General features: G+C 36.5%; 3 protein-coding genes across 9 annotated transcripts in view; 1 reads left to right on the forward strand and 2 right to left on the reverse strand.

The window, feature by feature from the left end:
- Window positions 1-12,162, reverse strand: part of fyb1b (FYN binding protein 1 b) — a 95,289-nt gene extending 83,127 nt beyond the window's left edge. The window contains exons 1-19 of one of the 7 annotated variants that reach the window (XM_082141933.1): window positions 12,055-12,162; window positions 5,917-6,862; window positions 4,892-5,015; window positions 4,729-4,781; window positions 4,251-4,264; window positions 4,118-4,164; window positions 3,852-3,954; window positions 3,564-3,723; window positions 3,318-3,444; window positions 3,055-3,074; window positions 2,855-2,924; window positions 2,636-2,731; window positions 2,189-2,229; window positions 2,040-2,100; window positions 1,792-1,891; window positions 1,529-1,682; window positions 1,407-1,440; window positions 1,277-1,305; window positions 663-1,123 (exon numbers count right to left, since the gene is read on the reverse strand). In XM_082141933.1, the coding sequence (XP_081998059.1) occupies window positions 1,101-1,123; window positions 1,277-1,305; window positions 1,407-1,440; window positions 1,529-1,682; window positions 1,792-1,891; window positions 2,040-2,100; window positions 2,189-2,229; window positions 2,636-2,731; window positions 2,855-2,924; window positions 3,055-3,074; window positions 3,318-3,444; window positions 3,564-3,723; window positions 3,852-3,954; window positions 4,118-4,164; window positions 4,251-4,264; window positions 4,729-4,781; window positions 4,892-5,015; window positions 5,917-6,862; window positions 12,055-12,057 (2,205 nt within the window). In that variant the 5' untranslated portion in view covers window positions 12,058-12,162 and the 3' untranslated portion in view covers window positions 663-1,100. Of the gene's footprint in view, window positions 1-662; window positions 1,124-1,276; window positions 1,306-1,406; window positions 1,441-1,528; window positions 1,683-1,791; window positions 1,892-2,039; window positions 2,101-2,188; window positions 2,230-2,620; window positions 2,732-2,854; window positions 2,925-3,054; window positions 3,075-3,317; window positions 3,445-3,563; window positions 3,724-3,851; window positions 3,955-4,117; window positions 4,165-4,250; window positions 4,265-4,728; window positions 4,782-4,891; window positions 5,016-5,916; window positions 6,863-8,245; window positions 10,740-12,054 lie in introns of those variants that run through there. The other 6 variants (XM_082141932.1, XM_082141931.1, XM_082141934.1 and 3 more) reach the window with 6 other exon arrangements.
- Window positions 12,163-12,661: 499 nt separating this feature from the next.
- On the reverse strand, window positions 12,662-17,846 carry ccdc80l2 (coiled-coil domain containing 80 like 2). Its single transcript, XM_082141942.1, has 7 exons — window positions 14,659-17,846; window positions 14,417-14,570; window positions 13,919-14,052; window positions 13,686-13,840; window positions 13,505-13,608; window positions 13,323-13,403; window positions 12,662-13,225 (listed from the first exon to the last, which is right to left on the reverse strand). Exons 1-7 carry the CDS (start codon window positions 15,823-15,825, stop codon window positions 12,912-12,914), a joined length of 2,109 nt encoding a protein of 702 aa, XP_081998068.1. The 5' UTR covers window positions 15,826-17,846; the 3' UTR covers window positions 12,662-12,911.
- Window positions 17,847-17,973: 127 nt separating this feature from the next.
- The window catches only part of nnt (nicotinamide nucleotide transhydrogenase), a 44,094-nt gene continuing 42,517 nt past the window's right edge, over window positions 17,974-19,550 (forward strand). Inside the window, exon 1 of the mRNA XM_082141904.1 lies at window positions 17,974-18,106. The gene's annotated coding sequence lies outside the window, so the exon portion shown is untranslated. The remainder of the gene's footprint in view (window positions 18,107-19,550) is intronic.

Here is a 19,550-nt window from a genome sequence, read left to right on the forward strand (position 1 = left end):
GTGTTGTTTACTTTTTTGTGTGTTTTCTTGTTATTGCATGAAATACATGAGAACCGTTACCGAGAAAAAAAAAATCCAATAATGATACTATCATTTTCAAATAATATGAAAAACATTTTTGTTTATTTGTGTCCCGTGGAAAATCGCATTCGACGAATCTGTTGCATCGGAAAGCCAGGTAAAATGAATTGCGTGAACGCGCATTCCCCAGTTATCACGATTTACCGCTACAAGAGGGTAAAGATGTAACTTAAAACAGCCTCTATTCCTGTTACATACAGTGATACTGGTTATATTCTGTCCAAGGGATGATCTACCGGTGCGAAATTACATAATATCAGCTAAAAAAAGATAAACGAACGAATAACAGTTCTTATGTCAACGGACGTCAACGGACAACACCGACCTCCCTGACATCTATAACGTTACCTTTTGTTTGACAGACATTCACCTGACTGCCTGATGACACCTGGACAATAAGTTAAAGTGTGTAAAACATTAACACAGTGAACCAAACAATGCGAAGGTATGAATGTCGGCCAGGGATGGGCAACTGGGTCTTGGAGGCCACTGTCCTGCAGAGTTTTGCTTACGTTTTTTTGTTCTACATAAATCATGTGAACAGTTGTAGGCCTATTAAATAAATCGATGCAATTAACATGTTGAATTTAAAAGTGAAGCAAATGTATACATTTATTAGCATGTTATGAAAACAGTTCAGTCTTTTGCTGTATAATATTTACAAAAAAGCACAAGTAAATGAGAAAATTAAGACCAGTTACAAAATACTGCCTTTCACTCAGCAACATGATTACAGCGATGAATTATTAATGTGTCTTAGAACTCATGACAGGAAAAAGAAAGTGAAAGTCTCTGGAGAACTCTCTATTTTGGGTGGCCAATCTGGACAAGAAGCCGTTTATTTTCACTGAGTCAAGGTAACTATGATTTTATAATGGTACTAGACTGTTTATTCCAACAGAAGTAGTGAACTCCAAATGATTGTGTCCATATAATAAATACACTTAACATCAACAACCAAGAAGACAATATGGCCAGAAATAATGAGCTGAACCAGAAGATGAGATGATGTGAGATCTTCAGTCGTTGTCATAGATACAGTCTGTAAAGACATAGTTTTTTGAAGATGTGAATGGATTTATCTCTTTAATTGATATTGTCTAAATTCTTATCTGAAATGACATTACATTTGCAGTAGAATAGCTGCATTTTAATATTTTCATGTAATGTTCAGGTGCATGTATTTGCTACGTACCATCTCCAATATCATCATAGACCTCCTCACTATGTAAACAAAATGTAAAATTTTAGTTTTGCATGTTCACACATTGATAAAACACTTTCCAAAAAAAAAAAAAAAAAAACTTTGACAAAATGTAACTTACTCTGGTTGGATGTTGCTCGCTGACACATATCCAACTGAAAGTCAATTTTACAATTTCATCATTATTACCATTGCTTATCTTATAGATTAAACTCATCTGGAGTCACAATTAATGTCACTTACATTTGCCCTCCTTGTTCCTACAGATGTATTTGTCAGGGTCAGATTTGCTGATGACGTCCACAGTCTCCCCAGCCTGTACAGCCAGCTCTTTCCCACTGCCCTTCTTGCTGGTGGCAATTGTTGCTTGATGAAGTACCTGAATCTCACCATCGTACTGGTAGAGTAAATACCAAATTGTTTGCTTATTAATTCAATGAAGAAAGCACTCTTATGTGAACTTAGCTTTGTTTCATATATTATGGCCAAAGGTATCTCATACGTACCTTAAACTTCTTTCTGAATTCCTTTTCTTCTTTCTCAAACTTCTTTTGTTTTTTTGGGTCCTCATGAACTTTGGTCGCCTTAGATTTCATTTGAGGAAGGCTGCAAAATATCATTATCATCAAGACAGACAAATTTAAATATGCTAATATATATAATATATAGTATGTTTTAAGAGTTTAATTCTGTGTATGGCATCATATTATTTTACAACATTAATAGCAACGCACTTAAGCTAACATCTGTTTACCTGCAAGGTGATGGAGCGGGAGGGAATGAATCAACATCATCGTATATGTCTTGGCAAATGTCTGTGATGTAAAGACATTTGAAGACGAAACATAGAGTTGGTTTCACAGTTACTTTGAAAGCGTTATATAGGACTAAAATGATTTTTACCTTTATTTCCTTCAGGTGTAAATTGTGGAGGTGGAGGAATGCTGAAAAAGAAGTATAAAGCTATTTGATAATTGTATGGGCAGAAGCCAATTAACAGACTTAATTTGGAGTTTATATTGTTTTCTGTAGATAAAAGCAAAATCAAGGGAGGTTGAAGTCTTGGGAATAGAACATTAGTAAATCGAACATTAGTGAATCATCCATATCCAGAAACGTTATGGTAAGAAGATATTAGAAAAGCGTAAATAACAGGAGGCTCAGAAGACATTAGCTTGAAGGCGCTATTTGACGTTTTTGCACAGATTGGATTGATTGTGAAAGGAACAATTATTCAATTTGCTTTGCAAGAGCAAATAGATGCAATTGCATATGCAATTGTGATTGGTAAGGGTTTAAAATGTAGAAAAGTAACATTGACTGATTCTAGCTTACTAATGCAAAAATTACTCATTATTGTGGACTTGGCTTTTTCTCCGGTCAACCGAACTTTTGAGCATGTCCAAGAAGTAGCGCGATTTAAAGAGTGGCCTGGAATCTCCACTGCTATGGTTTCAGAGGAATGCAGTGTGGGAATACAGGCACACACATATAAACAAAGTATGGAAATCTTATATTATATTACATTACATTACATTATAAATATATATATGTATATTTTGCTCTTACCTGATTGGATTAGGATTTGAATCAGGTATATCATCATACACATCATCATCTGGCGGTGGAGGTAAAACAACTATAAACAGCAGAGGGCAGACTTTTTTAAGTATCACCCCTCAAACTTAAATTATTACAGTTAATACAAGTTTAAACTTAGACCTTACAGTCAATTAGTCAGAGAAAAGATTGGTTATATTAAAACTTACCCCGCTGCCCATTCATTTTCCTGAAAAATGAAAGAAATATAAATTCTCACATGAATGAGAACAGCAGTATTTGCTGTGCAAGTTCTAATTAAACTTGCTTGACTGTTTCTGGACTAGATACTAGACTGTTTAATGTGACGTCAAGTAAATGTCCAGGTGCAGATCAAATCTGCTTTTTCACATCTTCCTATTATGAATTATTAGGGAAAATCGGTGGAATTCTGCAGAATGAACTTTTGTTTTTAAGTGTTACAGATTCTTACCCTTGATCTTCCATAGATTCCACGTCATCGTACACCTCCTCATTTTCCAAGTTATGAGGAAAAGACAGGCTTTGATTCTTCAAGACGCTGAAGTCGATCTCAACCATTTCCGTTTTAACGTAACCGACTGAAATATAGAGAAATATCTACATATGTCTTTTCTCAGTAATGTTTTGTCAAAGTACTCATGTGTGGTGATCAATGACCAGTTCATATTGTCAAACTTTTTATAGTGTGAACTCTTACATGATCCATCTTCACTCCGGCCCAGCCATTTACCCTCTGGGTTGTCAGTGATTCGAATAATATCAATTGACTCGCCCTTCTTTATAGAGAGGTCATGTTTCCCACCCTTGCAGTCAGCTTTAGCTTTTACCTGATGGATAACCTGCAGCGGCGGTGTTATCTGTGGAAAGAACAAATCAGAAAAAAAACAAAAAACTTTAGAATCCTCATGATCCAGTAAAGTAAATCTCAATAACTGGTTGGTATTAAATTCTAAATATATGCTTTAAAATAAAAATCCCATCTTACTTTAAACTTCTTAATTGCTTCTTTCTCCTTTTTCTCACGGTCTTTCTGATTTTTAGGTTCTTTGTCTTGCTTCTTTTGAGGCTGACATGCCTCTGCAGCAGACCTGTGATATAGCAGACCATACACCATTTATTAGCCAAAAACACAAGTAAACACTACAGAACATGGCAAAACAGTTGATATTACAATTTCATTCTGTTCCAGGTGGCTAAAGTAACCGCTGTGTATCACAGACAGTGGCAGCAATAGAGCTTAAAACATCTTACCGACTGTCATCGAGATCCTCATATATCTCACCATCACTTCCACTTCCCTAAAAAAGGTAAGATATGAGACACTGCACAAACAAACTTTTAGTGTACCGTCCAGGTATCTGTATGCCTTTGCTAAGATTCTTACCTCCATTTTCTGGCCTGTAGTGATAAAATGTGAAAAGATATTGTAAAGATATTGTATTGTACCATTAATTATATAGTATTGTAAGTATTTATATTTATATATTAAAACTTATATGTAGTTTTTAAGATATATATAAACACTTTTATTCAGCAAGGATGCATTAAATTGATCAAAAGTGACAGTAAAGCCATTTATAATGTTACAAAAGATTTCTATTTCAAATGCAGTTTAAAACTGTTAATCTGTTATCAAATAATTCTGAAAAAAGTATCATGGTTTCCACAAAAATATTAAGTAGCATAACTGTTTTTAGCACTGATAATAATAAGAAATGTATATAGGGATAAATAAGATGACCGTTTTCACTGTATTTTTGATCAAAAGCCTTTGTGAGCACAAGAGGCTACTTTCAAAAATGAAAGTAGCCTCTAATGAAAATATGTCTGTTTATATATATATATATATATATATATCTCACCCCTAGATGTCTCTCTCAAGCTCTCCACATCGTCATAATTTTCATCTTGAATCCTGCAGACAAAAATAAAGGTGTGAATTATCATCACATTCACATTGAAGAAATAGTCATTACATGAGTAATTCAGTCACAGTACAAAGAATAGCATGTCTGTGGTACTCACAAAGGTCCTGAGGGTCGTGGGGGCAGGCTGGGAGGTAAGGGTTGAGAGGGCAGTGGTGGAGGTACTTGACTACTGGGGTGAGAGGCGGGTGGAGGAGGGGGAACTACATTCTTTGGTCCAGGACCTGCAAGAAATAGTTAACCTTATGACCAGCTCTTATCTTTTAAAATGAACAGTTTACCCAAAATGTCAATTCTGTCATGATTTACTCACCCTCATGTCTTTTCTTACCTGTATAACTTTCTTAGTTTTGCAGAACACAAAAGTAGTACCATATAGCCATAGTAAAATAATCTGATCTTTTCATATGGCGCTCAAGAGCTAAACCTGGTCATACACAGGATCTCACTAGTCATACACAGGATCTCACCATTATCACAAGTTAAAAATGAAAGTGATCTCTAAAACTATGTTCCCATTTTAAATTAGCTTCCCTTTTTTTTTTTTTTACTGACTTCAGCTCTCAAGTGAAAAGAGAAACACAAACGAGGAAGTTAGCTCAGCGCATGCAGGAAATCTTGAATTTCCAATATGTTGTTATTGCTCTCTGATGCAAGATGCACCTGTATGTTCATTTCATGATGGCACCTCTGATGCCGATTCACATGCTGTGCTGTAATAATGTATTAAAGAGCAAAGACAAGCATGTTGCACTGTGTCAAAGTGCATGAATCAGCTGCATCTAACCTTTTGATATAGTCATGTGATGTTCCTCATTTGGACATAAATTACTGACTAAGATATGCATCTACATAGTTTCTCATTTTTATCACTTTATGGCGTTTGTTCTATTGTGCATGCTTGTTAACCGTCTCAGGGGAAAGCAGAGCAGTCACAAGTAAAACCACGGAAACCACTTTGGCCCAAAGTCTACTCCACTGTGCTTATGAGCAGTGACTGCTTTGCATACAAAGTTTTTGTGGCTTTGATATAACTGGTGAAGTGCATATTGCCTATTGTTTTGTTACATCAGATTCTTCTGTACAAAAAGCATGTGCAGTTTGTTCCAGGAGGGCAGTACTCACTGTCTGTTGTATTCTCTGAGCCCTTCTTGAACTTCTCAAGGTTGACATTGGGAGGTCTGTTGGGTTTGGCAGGGGCGCTGCCCAGGGCATAGCTATTGGTTAAAGGTTTCTTCTTGGGGGCTGAAGGGTCATTGTTCACTGTTTGTACAGGAGGCCCGGATGGTTTTTTTGGAAAGTTGGGTTTATGAGGTGTTACGGGCTTTGAGACTGACTCATTAGCACTTGGTGCTTTAGCACCCTCTTTAACAACTTCCTCTGGTTTGTTGAAGCTATTTTTAATACGGAAACTTGATGGTTTCTGATGAGATACTGAGGAAGGTCTTGCAGGCTCCATAGTGCTACTTTCCTCCGGCTGCTGGCGCAACAAAGCCATGGTGCTTTTCGGTTTGGGTGCTAATGGCATTTTTGGAATGGTGGGATTGGTGCTAGAGCTATTGTCTTCAGCTTTTGGGATTTCTTTGACCCAGGGTGGTTTTACCGTAGTAGCCAGTGGCTTTGGACTTATCACCTTTGATTCGTTCGCCATAATGCTTGAAGGATGCTTCTGTAGTGGTCCCTTTGGGAATGGGGCCTTTGAAGTCTCAGAATCCTGGCACGAGTCTGGTGGTTTAGGTTTGACGGGAATTTTAAAGTTGACTCTGTTGTTCTCTTGTGTGTTTTCAAACCTAGTCCCGAAAGCTTTTGGCTTCGGAGGATCATGCATGTCTGGAGCGCTTCTAGCTGTGTTGACTGTGCTCTTTAAAAAGTTTGGTTTGGGGGCAGTTGAGGTAGTAGTAGCTCCACCGGAGAGGCTAGTTTCGAGAATAGGCTTCTTAGCAGTCACCGCTGGGCCTGAAGACAATGTGGGCTGGACAGGTGGTTTTGGACGAACACCTGGAGTCCCCTCCGTAGATGCACCTCCTGTTTGGAAACGAGCCATGATAGCTTTTACATCTGACTTGTTGTCCTGCAAGCATAGATTGAAAGACAAAGTTTAAGGAACAGAGACAAACCTAGGCAGAGTGTACACATCCGTATTTGTGCTCTTATCAGTATGTTTAAGGTTTTTTCTGTGTGTGATTTAGTATGCATCATAGTCTACATTACAGTAACATTTTTGCATTTTGTGACACTTTAATTCAAAGCATTACATTAAGCAGTTTTTTCAGTTCATGCATTTCTTGGGAATCAAACCCATGGCATTGCTATCTCTGTAAAAAGTATTGTTTTGAGAGCAAAACGCAACAAAAAAGCAGTGCAAAGTGTACCACCATAAGTGATGAGCGATAGGCCCCTTTACTAGGCCAAAATTATATTTGATCTTGCAGTTTTCTTGGTTCGGCCACTAGTCTGCACTGCGTTATCAGCGTGTAACTCAATTGCAATTGCATGGTTCAGTTGGTTGACGCTGTTTGGTAAAACTTAGGGATCCACCGATATGAACATTTTCGCCGATACCGATAACATATTATTCTTTATGTTTGAAAGCCGATAACCGATATATTGGCCGATAAATCTAAATCCAAATGTTTTGAGAGCCTGATTACAAAAACAAAAGTTTCATCATTAAAAGCCATGTCCCAAGCACACAATTATAATGTTCTCATTATTATTTTATGTAGCCTATATGACAGACTTGTGCTGCACATGTTGCTGTAACTGTATTTTCCTTTTTTGAAGGGAATCCAATAATATTTCAAGCAATTCAAAAGCACCATGGTGAACAGGATACGCATCTGAAGTGTCTCAGCTGAAGGAAATAATCCATTATTTATCGGTTATAATATATCGACCAAATGTTCTTATCGGGACGATAATGATAACATTAAAAAAGGTAGGTCTCTAAAATAGGTCTCTAAAACTACGCGACTACGTTAAAGGAATACGTTAAGAGTTAATTTGGCATACAGACACACAGGCTTTAATATTTCTTAAAAACCTCTCAAAGTAAGTGAAAGAAACATGTATCATAACTCTTTATCCTTTTATCTTGCTCATATTGTTCATTGACATGCATGCCTAGGTTTGACAACCTTTTGTTGTATAATTTAAAGTAAATTAAGTAAATTCATGCAATTTGAATAATACTATTAAGAAATACTACAAACTAAACTAAAGCAGTATAAAATACTAAAACTCATACTTTTAATGTCTGTCCAACTTTAATGTGTATTCTATATACATTTTTTGAATTAGGGTTAGGGTTATGTCAAGTAGTCTTGTAGTGTAAAGCAGCTGCTTTTTGTTATATTGAACCGTCTATAAAAGATTTATCAAATTTATGTTCAATACCTTAAATGAACCACCTGAACAGTCTGCAAATAAAAAATATCTATAAAAACATATTTACCTCTGATCTGGGGTCTCCACTACCATTTAGCACAGTTGATTTTTCCATCAGAGCTGTTTGTCAACTACACTGAACCTGAGAGTTTCTGAGATCACACAGGAACTGAGAGCATTTATCTAGCAGGACTAACACCAAACTAGCAGGAAGTCACTACGATCACTACTACAGCACTTATATACAAAATAATGAATAGAAAAGTTTTTTTTTTCTAACAGTATATGTCTAATTTGTGATAGGTGCACAAAGGTCACAATAAAATGCACTACTTTCACGTATAAAATTTTGTAAAATAAAACTAAAATAACCATGAAATAGCATTAGCTTTTAATGCTAGTTTGTCAGTTGCCTGCCATTCAAATCTTGCGCAATTGGATGCAAATTTCTTTCTGGAAAAAAAACGTCATTTATTTGTCTGTGATGTATCCCCAATGTGAAATCAAGCTGATTTACCCGGAAATCTCAACGCTGTGGACTACAGCTCTGTGTTTTCACAGAAAAGTTATGCTCTAGCCTTTTGTTTTAACGTGTCTAGCGATACAATGGCGTACATGAGAGACTCTGGGCGATGAGTGTGACGCACCCTTGGTAACAAGCATTTGAATCAGGACAGACCTCTCACAAGGAAGAGCTGATAAGCTTTGGACAAGTTTCTAATGTGACAGGCCTGACCCAGAGGTACACACTGAACTGTTTGACTCACTGAGCGAAAAAGAGAAACTGTTAGACACAGGAACTGACATTGGCCAACCAATTACAATATCACTACGCTCTTGACAAACAACAGCAATGTAGACATTTTTGTAAAACCACATACAGTACTTTAAATGGAAATTTTAAGCCATGTCTTTGTATTTATGCAAAAATATCCTGATTAATTTACGGTAAAAAGAAAAAAAGAGAAGATGTTTCTGGTATTACAGGATGCCTGTATATTTTTCAGCAGAAAAATAATCAGAGTTCATCATAAGTTGTCTGTCCATAAAACGTGGTCCATTGCGGAGAAATTAGTGCTCCAATCATAATGATCCGAAAAAGTTAGCCAGTGGGACCCGAAACCTCAGCTGTACCCCTGCACATGATTGTAAAGTAAATAATGCTATAACTAAATAACAGAAAATGTAACACAGAACATCCTAATGTATGTTACTGATCACAAAAATCAAACCCAAAACTATTTAAAGAAAAATAATCATGTGTGATATGCCATGAATGTCCTTTTACTGTTTTCACTGTAAATTGTACTGTAATTATCGAGGATAGTTTTAATTTGCTAAAACTTTACATTTGACCATACTTTACAGTAAAATTATATATAATATGATGTTCAAAAAACGTATTTATGGTTGTCCTTGGTAAATGGTAAGGTAACTTACACTTAACCAATTATCAGTTTTTTGCATTTTACATTTTTACATTTTTTACAAATTTTATCTTAAAAATACATAGCACACACAAATGTATTAGGTTTTAAAGAGTAAAACAATAGATAAACTGTTCAAAATGTACAGGTGTGGTGACATTAGACTTTTCTCCGTTGACATGAGAAAGTGGGACAGTGGGAAGTTCATGTTTTAGTGAACTCTGACCTGAAAATTCATATAGTAACAGGTTGACAACTTGGCTAATAATAATTCAACTTTGAAAGCTCCAGGGTTTGTAGTTTTGTGAGAAAGTGGATTTGTTTGTATATTTTAACATTGTACATTTTTAAATGTTATTTATCCTTTTTTTAATGTTTTTATTTTTTGTTTATAATGTTTTTTATTTTATAATTTTACTATTATTTTTATCCTGTTGCCTGTTCATTGCAGGGTGGTGTAATAGTTTTGAATTTTTATTGTTATTGTTATGGTGTTTCTGATTAATTTGCTGGTTGAGCAAATACCAGCACCAGCATACTATCTTGTGATAGGGCTAAAATGTTTCATTTCTGGTTCATTTCTGACCCTGTGTAATTTTGCATGCTTAAATTATAATGTGACTGCTAACTTTCTAGTTGTAAATATTAGTAGAACAAGTAGATAGTTGATGTGATGAACTGCACCTGTATTTATTCTTCAAGGACACTTGCACCAAAAAACCTTGAGACGTTGTTTGTTTGCAGATGCCACATGAATTGATCGTTTCATTTGTTATCGACTGCAATGAGATCACACAAAAAGAGCATGTCTGTGTAATCTCAGACTGCATGGCCTCAGGTTTAGTGCAACTGACATCAAACGGCTCTCATAAAAATATCAGCTGTGCTCAAATGAAGTAAAGACCCAGAGTCAGATGTAAATGCAATTTATACATGTCAAAATATGTGTATGTTTGTATAGGGTTTTAAAAGTACACTCGTATTCCTCGGGGCAATCTTGAATTGTGATATATTGCGAAGCAAAATTAAATGGATAGTTCACCCAAAAATGAATTCTGTCATCATTTACTCACCCTCAAGGTGTTCCAAACATATGAATTTATTTGTTATGTAGAGCATAAAAGAAGATATTTTGATGAATGTTTGTAACCAGTTGTGGGACACCATTGAATTCCATAGTATTTTTTCCATACTATGGAAGTCACTGGTGCCCCACAACTGTTTGGTTACCGACATTCTTCAAAATATCTTCTTTTGTGTTCAACAGAAGAAAGAAATTCATATGTTTGGAACAACTTGAGGGCGAGTTGCCTAAATGATGACAGAATTCAGAATTTTGGGATCATAATTTTGTTACAACGGCTACAGTAAGTCTGAAAAAATAACCTAAAATGTATAAGCAGAAAGATGTCTTCTAATGCTATTCCAGTATTCAGTTTTTTATGCTTTAAAAAATTAGTCCTAATAGCTTCAAAGATATACAAAGAATACGTAATACATTTTTATTTATTATGGCTGTTACTATAACGACAGCTGTACCTTTAAAGTCTCCCGACATGCAAAGCAGCCTCACAAAAAGTCCATAGTTCTGTTCTTTGGATGGGTGATTTGTGTAATGTGTGTTTTGAATATGAGACCTTGCGTGTATTAACACATGTTAACAAAGAACCAATGGATGTCTGTGTGTGTATTTCTCAAACGGTTATGGAGAAGCTAAATGGCCATGAGAAGGGAATTTGGGAGATCCCACAATGTGACTGTGATGCAATCTGAAACAGGTGTCCTACCGTAGTTTCACATTGATAATGTGGTATTATTAAACTGAAGCAGAATGGGTTGCTGTGACCACAAAGGGCAGAACCAGATTTAAATTTAAACCGGTTTGTGACAGTTAATTGACGGTATGGTACAACTAGCTAGAAAACCAGATGGCAGAAGAAGAGAGAAACTCAAGTGTGTTTAGACGAAGAGGAACTAAGTTGTGTTGGTGAAGCAAAAACTGGCCAAACATTACACAATCTTTTTTTACTCAAAAACACATGATAAAATCCCCTAACCATTCCCCAGATGTGAAAAATGTGAAGTTACTGTGAAATTTTGTAACAAACGCAACATTTTATTTCCTAGCAGTTTCGTTTTTTGCGTCTTATCTTTTACTGATGTGCAACAAACAAAGCCTATGATAATGGAAATTACATGCAATACCAACAGAAATATTTAACGTAAAAAGTAACATAACGAGATAATAAGTAGACAAACAGTGTCAGATAAACGTAGTGTGCTAGAAAAGACAATTTATGCACAGAAAAAACCGCCTGCACCATCACAAGTTCACAATCTGATTTCATACAGTCAGTTTATCTGTACTAATTTCTAAAAACTGTCATAAAGCTACATTCCGGCCCTTACAATATGACAATTAAGGGATGAAACCAGAAAGAACACTCACCATGGTGGTCGAGCCAAGAAAAAGATCCTCTCCCAGATCTTCTCATGGACTAGTAGCTCTCGACCAGACTAATGAGCGTGTTTCTGTTTGCTTCACTTTATTTGTGACTGTAAATGCCTGCCCACTCCTGGCTACTTCCCCTATCTACATGCAGCCTGTTGCACTGTCATCACAGGAAGCCCTATCGCTCTCCTCATCAAATCTATTTGCCTATCCCATACTGAACAATTGCTCTTTCTATACTCGAATATGCTTCCCTGCTGTGCATGATGGAATACTATAAGAACACATATAAGAACACTGAAGCCTTTTGATTATTTTGCTTATTTTTACTGTCTGTCTTGTCTTAGAGAGTAATTAAATTTTTATTTTTTTTAAACATGTTTGTGTATTACGACACCATCACATGAACATTACATTTTGAAATATGTTCAAATAAAAAACAGTTATTTTAAATTGTAATATTTCACTATATTTATGTTTTTTACTGTATTGTTAATCAAACAAATGCAGGCTTGGTGAGCATAAGAAAACTTCTTGCAAAAAAATCTTACCAACCTCAAACTTTTGAATAGTAACTCACAAAGACATTAAAGACACTCTGACATTTTCTTCAGCTTTGAAAAAATAGACTTTAATATCAAAAGCTTAAAAAAGAGCTATGCTAGTAGCATGTGGACTAGATGCCAGGAAATGAAATTTTACAGGACATAGCAACAACATGTAAGGTGAATGTATGAATTTCATACAAGATCTGTTTATTATAACTTTTGCATCACATGATATGGGGATGACAAATGTACAAATGCATGCCGTGTTCATTATATGCATGTCCAATGTCTTTGTTTGGATGACTTTTAGTCCTCAGATCTGTGGTACAAATAGCTGTCCTCTGTCTCTTCTCTGTAACCATGGTAAGTTCCAGTATTTTCATCTGGACAGTGAATTCCAAGTGTTTGCTGCAGTTTCTGTTCCTGTTGACGCAATTCCATCGAGTCCACAAGGTCGTAGATGCTTCCCAAAGACCACATTGGAGACGGGAACCAGGCCTTTACGTCTCCGTCCTTACCCACCACCAGCATGCTGAAGTAGTCCCTGTTTATCTTTAACTGATTTCTGAGACTCTCCACCACATCCCGCGAGAGCATCTCTTTCTCAGGTTGACTTTTTCCTGTAGGGCATGATCAATATTCCATCCTCATTTCATAATATTTATTAAAGCTTTATGTATTACTTGCATGAAATAAGGAAAAGTTTTATGATCTCACCATTCAATGGAAAAAACTCCACTGTTCCTGAAGCTGTCGATCCAGTACCCACAATCTTCAACAAGGCAAAATGACGGATACCTGTCCATGCGGATTAAGTTTGAATGATTGCCAAATATATAGTGAATCATTTTTAAATTAAATATCCACACTAGAAAGAGCTCAGAAAACACGATGCATACCCATTGGACACTCCTGTCCATTGAGTGCCTGAAGCTGCTGATGGAATGAGTAGTCATCTACTGTAGGTGCTGAGATGATTAGAAGTCTTCGTTTGGACATAAACCTAAAAAATTATGATAATCAGAATAATTAGAAAAATTAGTAATCAGTTCAATGCAGGGTGAAACTCATTGTGTTTACCTCAGAAGCGAGTTCTCCTGATTGTTCGTTTCGTCTTTAGAGCAGCGTGATGGAGCTTTTCGCTCGTCTTCCTTCTCAGATTGACGTGAAGGAAAGCTGTCAATGTAATCCAGTAAATTGGAAGGAGCTGTTGGCTTGCTGAAAACCCTGTTAAGCTAAAAACCACAAGTATGCCTTTGATTCAGCAGTCATTCAAAGTCACTGTGAATTAGGAGAAAATAAAGTGTTCTTACGTTCGGCCTCAGGTCATAGTCAGTCAACACCATTGAGAAGTTTTTGGAGTCCAGTCCATATTCCCTGCGGATCTCGCTGATTAACTCTGGGTTTCTGAACTTTTCTGGCAAGGATGCTTGTGGTGGCTCAGAGTCTGTTTCAAAAAGAACATTGAGCATTTTACATTTCTAAATATAATGTAAAGAACTCGATCAGCTCGATTCACAAACAAATAAATGACTCTTATGAGCAAGTACAGAGTACAGAGAGACCTGTGTGGTTTGATTTACAAGCAAATGACTCTTTTGAGCCGGTTCTTTTAATTGAATGAAAAACATACAGCGCCACCTGTGTAGCATGATTCCTGAAACAAATGACTTGGTTCTTTTTAGTGAATCAAAAACATACAGTACGACAAGTAGTTTGATTATTCTTCTGTACAAATCTGTATAGTCTTTATCTTCATAACCAATTTTACAAGTGGTTTACTAATGTCAGTGTTTACACATTTGAATTACCTTGGTAGTGTTGGATGTGTAGCGTAAGAGTATGATCTGAACCCATTATGGACAGCACTGAGACCTTTCTTTGGGAAAACTCACAGCTACGTAGCTCATTATCATCTCTCTGTTTGATATACTGACTTGAGACATCACTTGGGGATGAAATCACCTGTACCGCAAAAAGAAAACCTCATAATCAGATACACCACTCCATGGAGAGCTGCAAATATGTATGAAGATTTCAATCAAGAACTTACAAGAAGTCTTCTTCTCCCTTTGAGGTTTTGCATGAATTCTTTAAGAGCTGCCTTTTCCTTATCATCTGCTTCTCGTTGCGACTTCCTCCTCCCTCCTTTTCCCTTTTTCTTGCCATCCTTTCCTTTGCCTTTCTTTTTAGAGGTTGAATGGTCAACGGTTTGTTCTCCATTGAAATCCTCATTGAGCGTGTCAAAATTCGATTTTGCACTAGTCTGCGTTTGATCTGCTTCAGAATGTTTTTTCACTTCTGTTATTCGCTCTCTGTTTCTGTCACTATCAGGAGTTTTCTTTTGGTTGTCGTGCTTCAGCCTCTCATTTCCTTTATATCCAGATTCTGACCCTGCTTTAGTTGATGGTTTGCCATTGCCTGAGCTGCCCGTCGTTTTACGGATGACGAATCGCGAGCGTCCTCTCAAAATATCTTGGACTTTGTTTCTCAATGTTGCCTTTTTGTCCAGACGTATCTTCTGTGTAAGGATGGACGTGGTGTTCATTTGCCTCTGTGGGCTGAAGGTCCTACGCTTGCTGGAACCTGTTTTTTTCATCACTAACCTCTTCTTTGTGATCTTGCATTTAACTGGTAAGCCCTTTCTGGCGACCTTCTCCAACTTTCGCACAGGCAGCTGATCAATGACCTCAAGGATGGCCTCAACACGAACCGGGTAAGGAAATCTTTCACTAACCCTCATGTTCTTCTTCAGAATCAACATGGAGAATGTATGGTACTCCACCTCAAGGTAATGGAGAAGTTTGCTCACCATTTCAGAGTCCATGACCTCCACAGTGGCTTCTCCGTGCAAGGTTGTGCGTTGGATTTTGCCTTCCATCATGGCATTCTGAATAATAGTAACAACGAGCGTGTCTCTTTCTGCCAAGCGACAGTTTAGTCCTTCAGACTCCTGAATCTGTTTCTCCATCATACGCAGATAGTTGTCACCATGCGACGGCGCAGTGATCACCCACAGGCGGTGTTTCCCGGAAAAATCAGCCAAGAAGTCCGACTCTGACTGACTTTCGCGAGCCCCATCTGACCCAACGTCCTCCTTGGGAGTTGCAGAGTCACTTTGATTCTTCCCTTGGTGCTTTTTCTTGCCTGCTTTTGCAGAAAGCACCGGGCTGTTGATCCAGTGTGCCAACAGGAGCAGGAGGATCCACAGACGAGACATACCGAGACTTCACACTCTCCACTAACCAACAGAGTGAGGAGGCAGAGAGAAAAAACAGCTTCTGGTTCACATTAGAGTTCGACCTTGTTACAGGAAACTCCTGGAATTTCTAAACTTCAAAGCAACGTGGAGCTCTGAGGCATGCGGAGCAGCCTCTTGTGCTTCATAACTTTGTGTCTGCATGGAGGATGAGCTTTTGTAGGAGAAGAATGAAAGGGCAGGATGAAAGCCAACCCCTTTACAACTTTAATGTGATTTAGTTGTCAATTTGTTTTAGCCGCTTCTTTTGGAGAATAATTATTATTGCAGATTATATCTTGACAATTTTAATATGTGTTCTGAAAGTCAATATTGAAGTTTAAACAAGAATAACAGACATTTTTCATTTATTCACCATTGTCTCTGGACACTTACAATCCATGCATCTGTAAAACAGACATCAAAACTATGATGATTAGTAACAGAACTCCAATAATCTCACTGTGTTTCTCACGAACACAAACTAGTCTGTTTGTATCAGACTAAAATGTCAAATGATATTTTTAGATTGTCTTTTTTTAGACATGAAACTACATAATAGTTTTGTTCTGTAAATAACTTTCCATGACACACTTTGAAATTTGTGAAATGTGATCCACACTAAAATAAAACATGTTAAACATGTTTGCCCTTAACTTTTTTCATATGAATTTATATTTTAATATGTACAGTAGGCCTACATTACAAGAGATCTATAAATAAGGTGGGGAAGGATTATTTCCATGCGTTTTAATTTTAATTTGTTATATAGTGCAAAGCTAAAACTTTTTTTCCTGGTGTGAGAAGAATTGTGAGAAGTGTCTGTAGCAATCTGGGAGAAGAGTTAATGGTTAACAGTCATTGTACACAGACATTCCACAAATGGATTTAGTTGAACAGAAACATATGAGAGACTAGAAAAAAGAAGAAGAAAAAAAAAGCACCACATCCAATGGAACAGAAGGAAAGGATGTTCAAAAATTGTTTAATTATATTCATGATTTTGTTTTTAAATTTAAATGTTTAACAAATGTCAGTGTTACTTGTTCAATTGTTTCAATATTATACTATTAGCCAAGTGTTTCATTTTTATTTATTGCTCCTTTAACTACATTGAGTTCCACTCACTAATCCATTACTCTGTGCCCTGGTTTCACAGACAGGGCTTAGATTAAGCCAGGATTAGGCCTTAGTTAAAATAGGGCATTTAAGCTTTTATATACGTGTCTTAGAAAAATGTTTTTTAAAAAATTTTTATGTGCATCTTGAGACAAAACAATGGCACTGACATATTTTAAGATATATAAGTGCAAGTTAATTGCTTTCAGTTAAAACAGCTCAAACAGTCTGGGACTAGTTTAGGCCTTGTCTGTGAAAGCAGGGGTGTACTTTTTTTCAAGGGGCCAAGAAACAAAGAAATTGTAGGCTAAAACAGTTCATCAGGACAAACATTGTTACATTTTGGGGGCTTTATATGGTCTGAATGTGCTTTGAACAGAATAATCGTAATTGCACTGTGCACTGTACAGCAAAAATCAAGAAGCTAGTTATTTGGGGCACCTTTCTCAAGATTTCTCAGATTCTTTGAAATGTGAGTTGCTTTCAGACAGTGTTGAAGTCTTGTCCTTGTCTACTACCGCCCCCTGCTGGACATGTGAATCTCTATATGCGTAAAGACTTTGGTTAAACAATGTTACGATTAAAAATACAACCCGTAATTAAAGATTATGAATGTATTTCAATATATATATAATTACGCTACACGGCTAACCTGCTCCGGAGCAAATTGAATGCAATAATCCTTACATATTTTAACTGAATAATTGAACAACCGTTAATCAGTTTTTATTTATTTTTTATTTTACTATTAATATGCGTAAATAAATAAAAAAATAAAAAAACTTTGGTTACCATGATACAATTTTACAACTCCCATAATAAGTTTATCTAAATTTGTAATCTCCCATAATACAAAAGCAACACGATTTGATGTGACAATTTATTTATTTATTTATTTTTGCTAATATTCTTTACGAAATATTTTTTAAGCCTAAAATATACCTAAATATCTTAAACTAGTCTGTGTTCAATCTAGTTAACAAACGCCCACAGCACATGACTGAGTAACATGTTGATGGACGGTCGAATGAAGCCACTAAAAGATAGAGGTGAGCGCGAGTGCGAGTACTTCCGGGTTGCTGGCGGCTGTAAGCTTTCCGTCCCGCAATTCAAAGGTCGCTCATTGATGCTCTTTCTCCTCTCGGTGAGAATTTCAATTGTTCTTTATCGATCAATTGATCCTAAGAAATGCATTAGGTCATGCATTGATTTGATCTCCTTATGCAAACGACAGCATGTAGTTATTGCTTTCTGCTTAGCTATCAAGCTAGTGTGTGTTACTGAAAGGAAAGAAGGGGAAATGAGCGCTTGTGCCCGCCTTCTGTCGATCCCAGAGCCGCAAACTCTTGCTTTTGACTTAGTGCGGTGCATAACGGGTTTTAGTGAATAGGGCTGTTGTGTTTGAGGCGCATGATATGAATGAAAATATAAAATGTTCTGCGTGCCTTGTGTCATTGAGCTGCTTGATGAATGACTTCTGCACTGTCCAATAACAAACTCTAGACACGAGGACGATCAAGGTTTTTTTGTTTGTTTGTTTTTTTTGGCGCTAATTTACTCGTTTTCTCTTAACCGTATATGTTGGATATTGTAATTTTCAAAACATTGTAGTTTATAAATTAAAGTGAACGTGTACGGTTCAGTAAGAGTTGCCCCACATCTGATAGAGACTTATGTCACTTCTCTGGTCCGGTGACGTGGGGCTGGAATTGGATTGTAGTTTTCACGATAATCCAATATAGTCTGTCTGCACTCGTTTGTGATTTAATTGTTTCCCACGCCTTCATACACGCATAACCACTGCACTGCTTTTATGTGTGGGATGCATGTATAATTAAAGAAAGGAAACTACTTAGACGTCTGTGTATAATATACCACAAATCCTTTATTTATTTTGTTTAGAGACATATTAGATATGTATCAAAGTATTTGTCTAACTTAAAATTTACCTAGCATGAAAAGTAGCTTGTTTTAAATGCATACAATTTCTGATAACCCTTTAAAGTTGTGATGACCTGTTTGACCTGAGAGGTCACAATGTCCGTATCTAACATTTAAAAACGTATGTCATCATTATGATGTTTAGAAAATTAATTATAGAATTATAATATTCGTTATTACGTCATTCATCAAAATTGTATTAAAAATTATCCAAAAATTACAACAACTAAAAACATTGCAACATGCAATTTTTTTTTTTTTTTTTAAGTTTTCCTTTATTGTTCTTTTTGTATATTTAGTATACTGTGGATCAGAATATATGCAGATAGTGTTTATGGTGTCTTAGACCTACAGTATAATAAGGTCTGTCTGTAAGCTGCTACTGTATGACCTGCACTGGCCTTCTGAGACAAACCCTTATCACCTGAAGAGACAGTCCTTACCTAAACAAACACACTTCACTACACATTTCAGTGTTTGCTTCGGCGTCCCCTAGACTGTTTTACTCTCTGGATTAAACTGGAGTTATGGTGGCAAAAACAAATAGTGTAAAATTAATATATGTATCTGTGTATGCTTATGCATGTAGGCTATATGTTGCCGGTCAAAAATTCAGGGTCTTTTCTCACAAAGGCTGCATGTATTTG

The sequence above is a fragment of the Leuciscus leuciscus genome (assembly GCF_965113295.1).
Source record: "Leuciscus leuciscus genome assembly, chromosome: 16".
NCBI classification, from domain to species: Eukaryota; Metazoa; Chordata; class Actinopteri; order Cypriniformes; family Leuciscidae; genus Leuciscus; species Leuciscus leuciscus.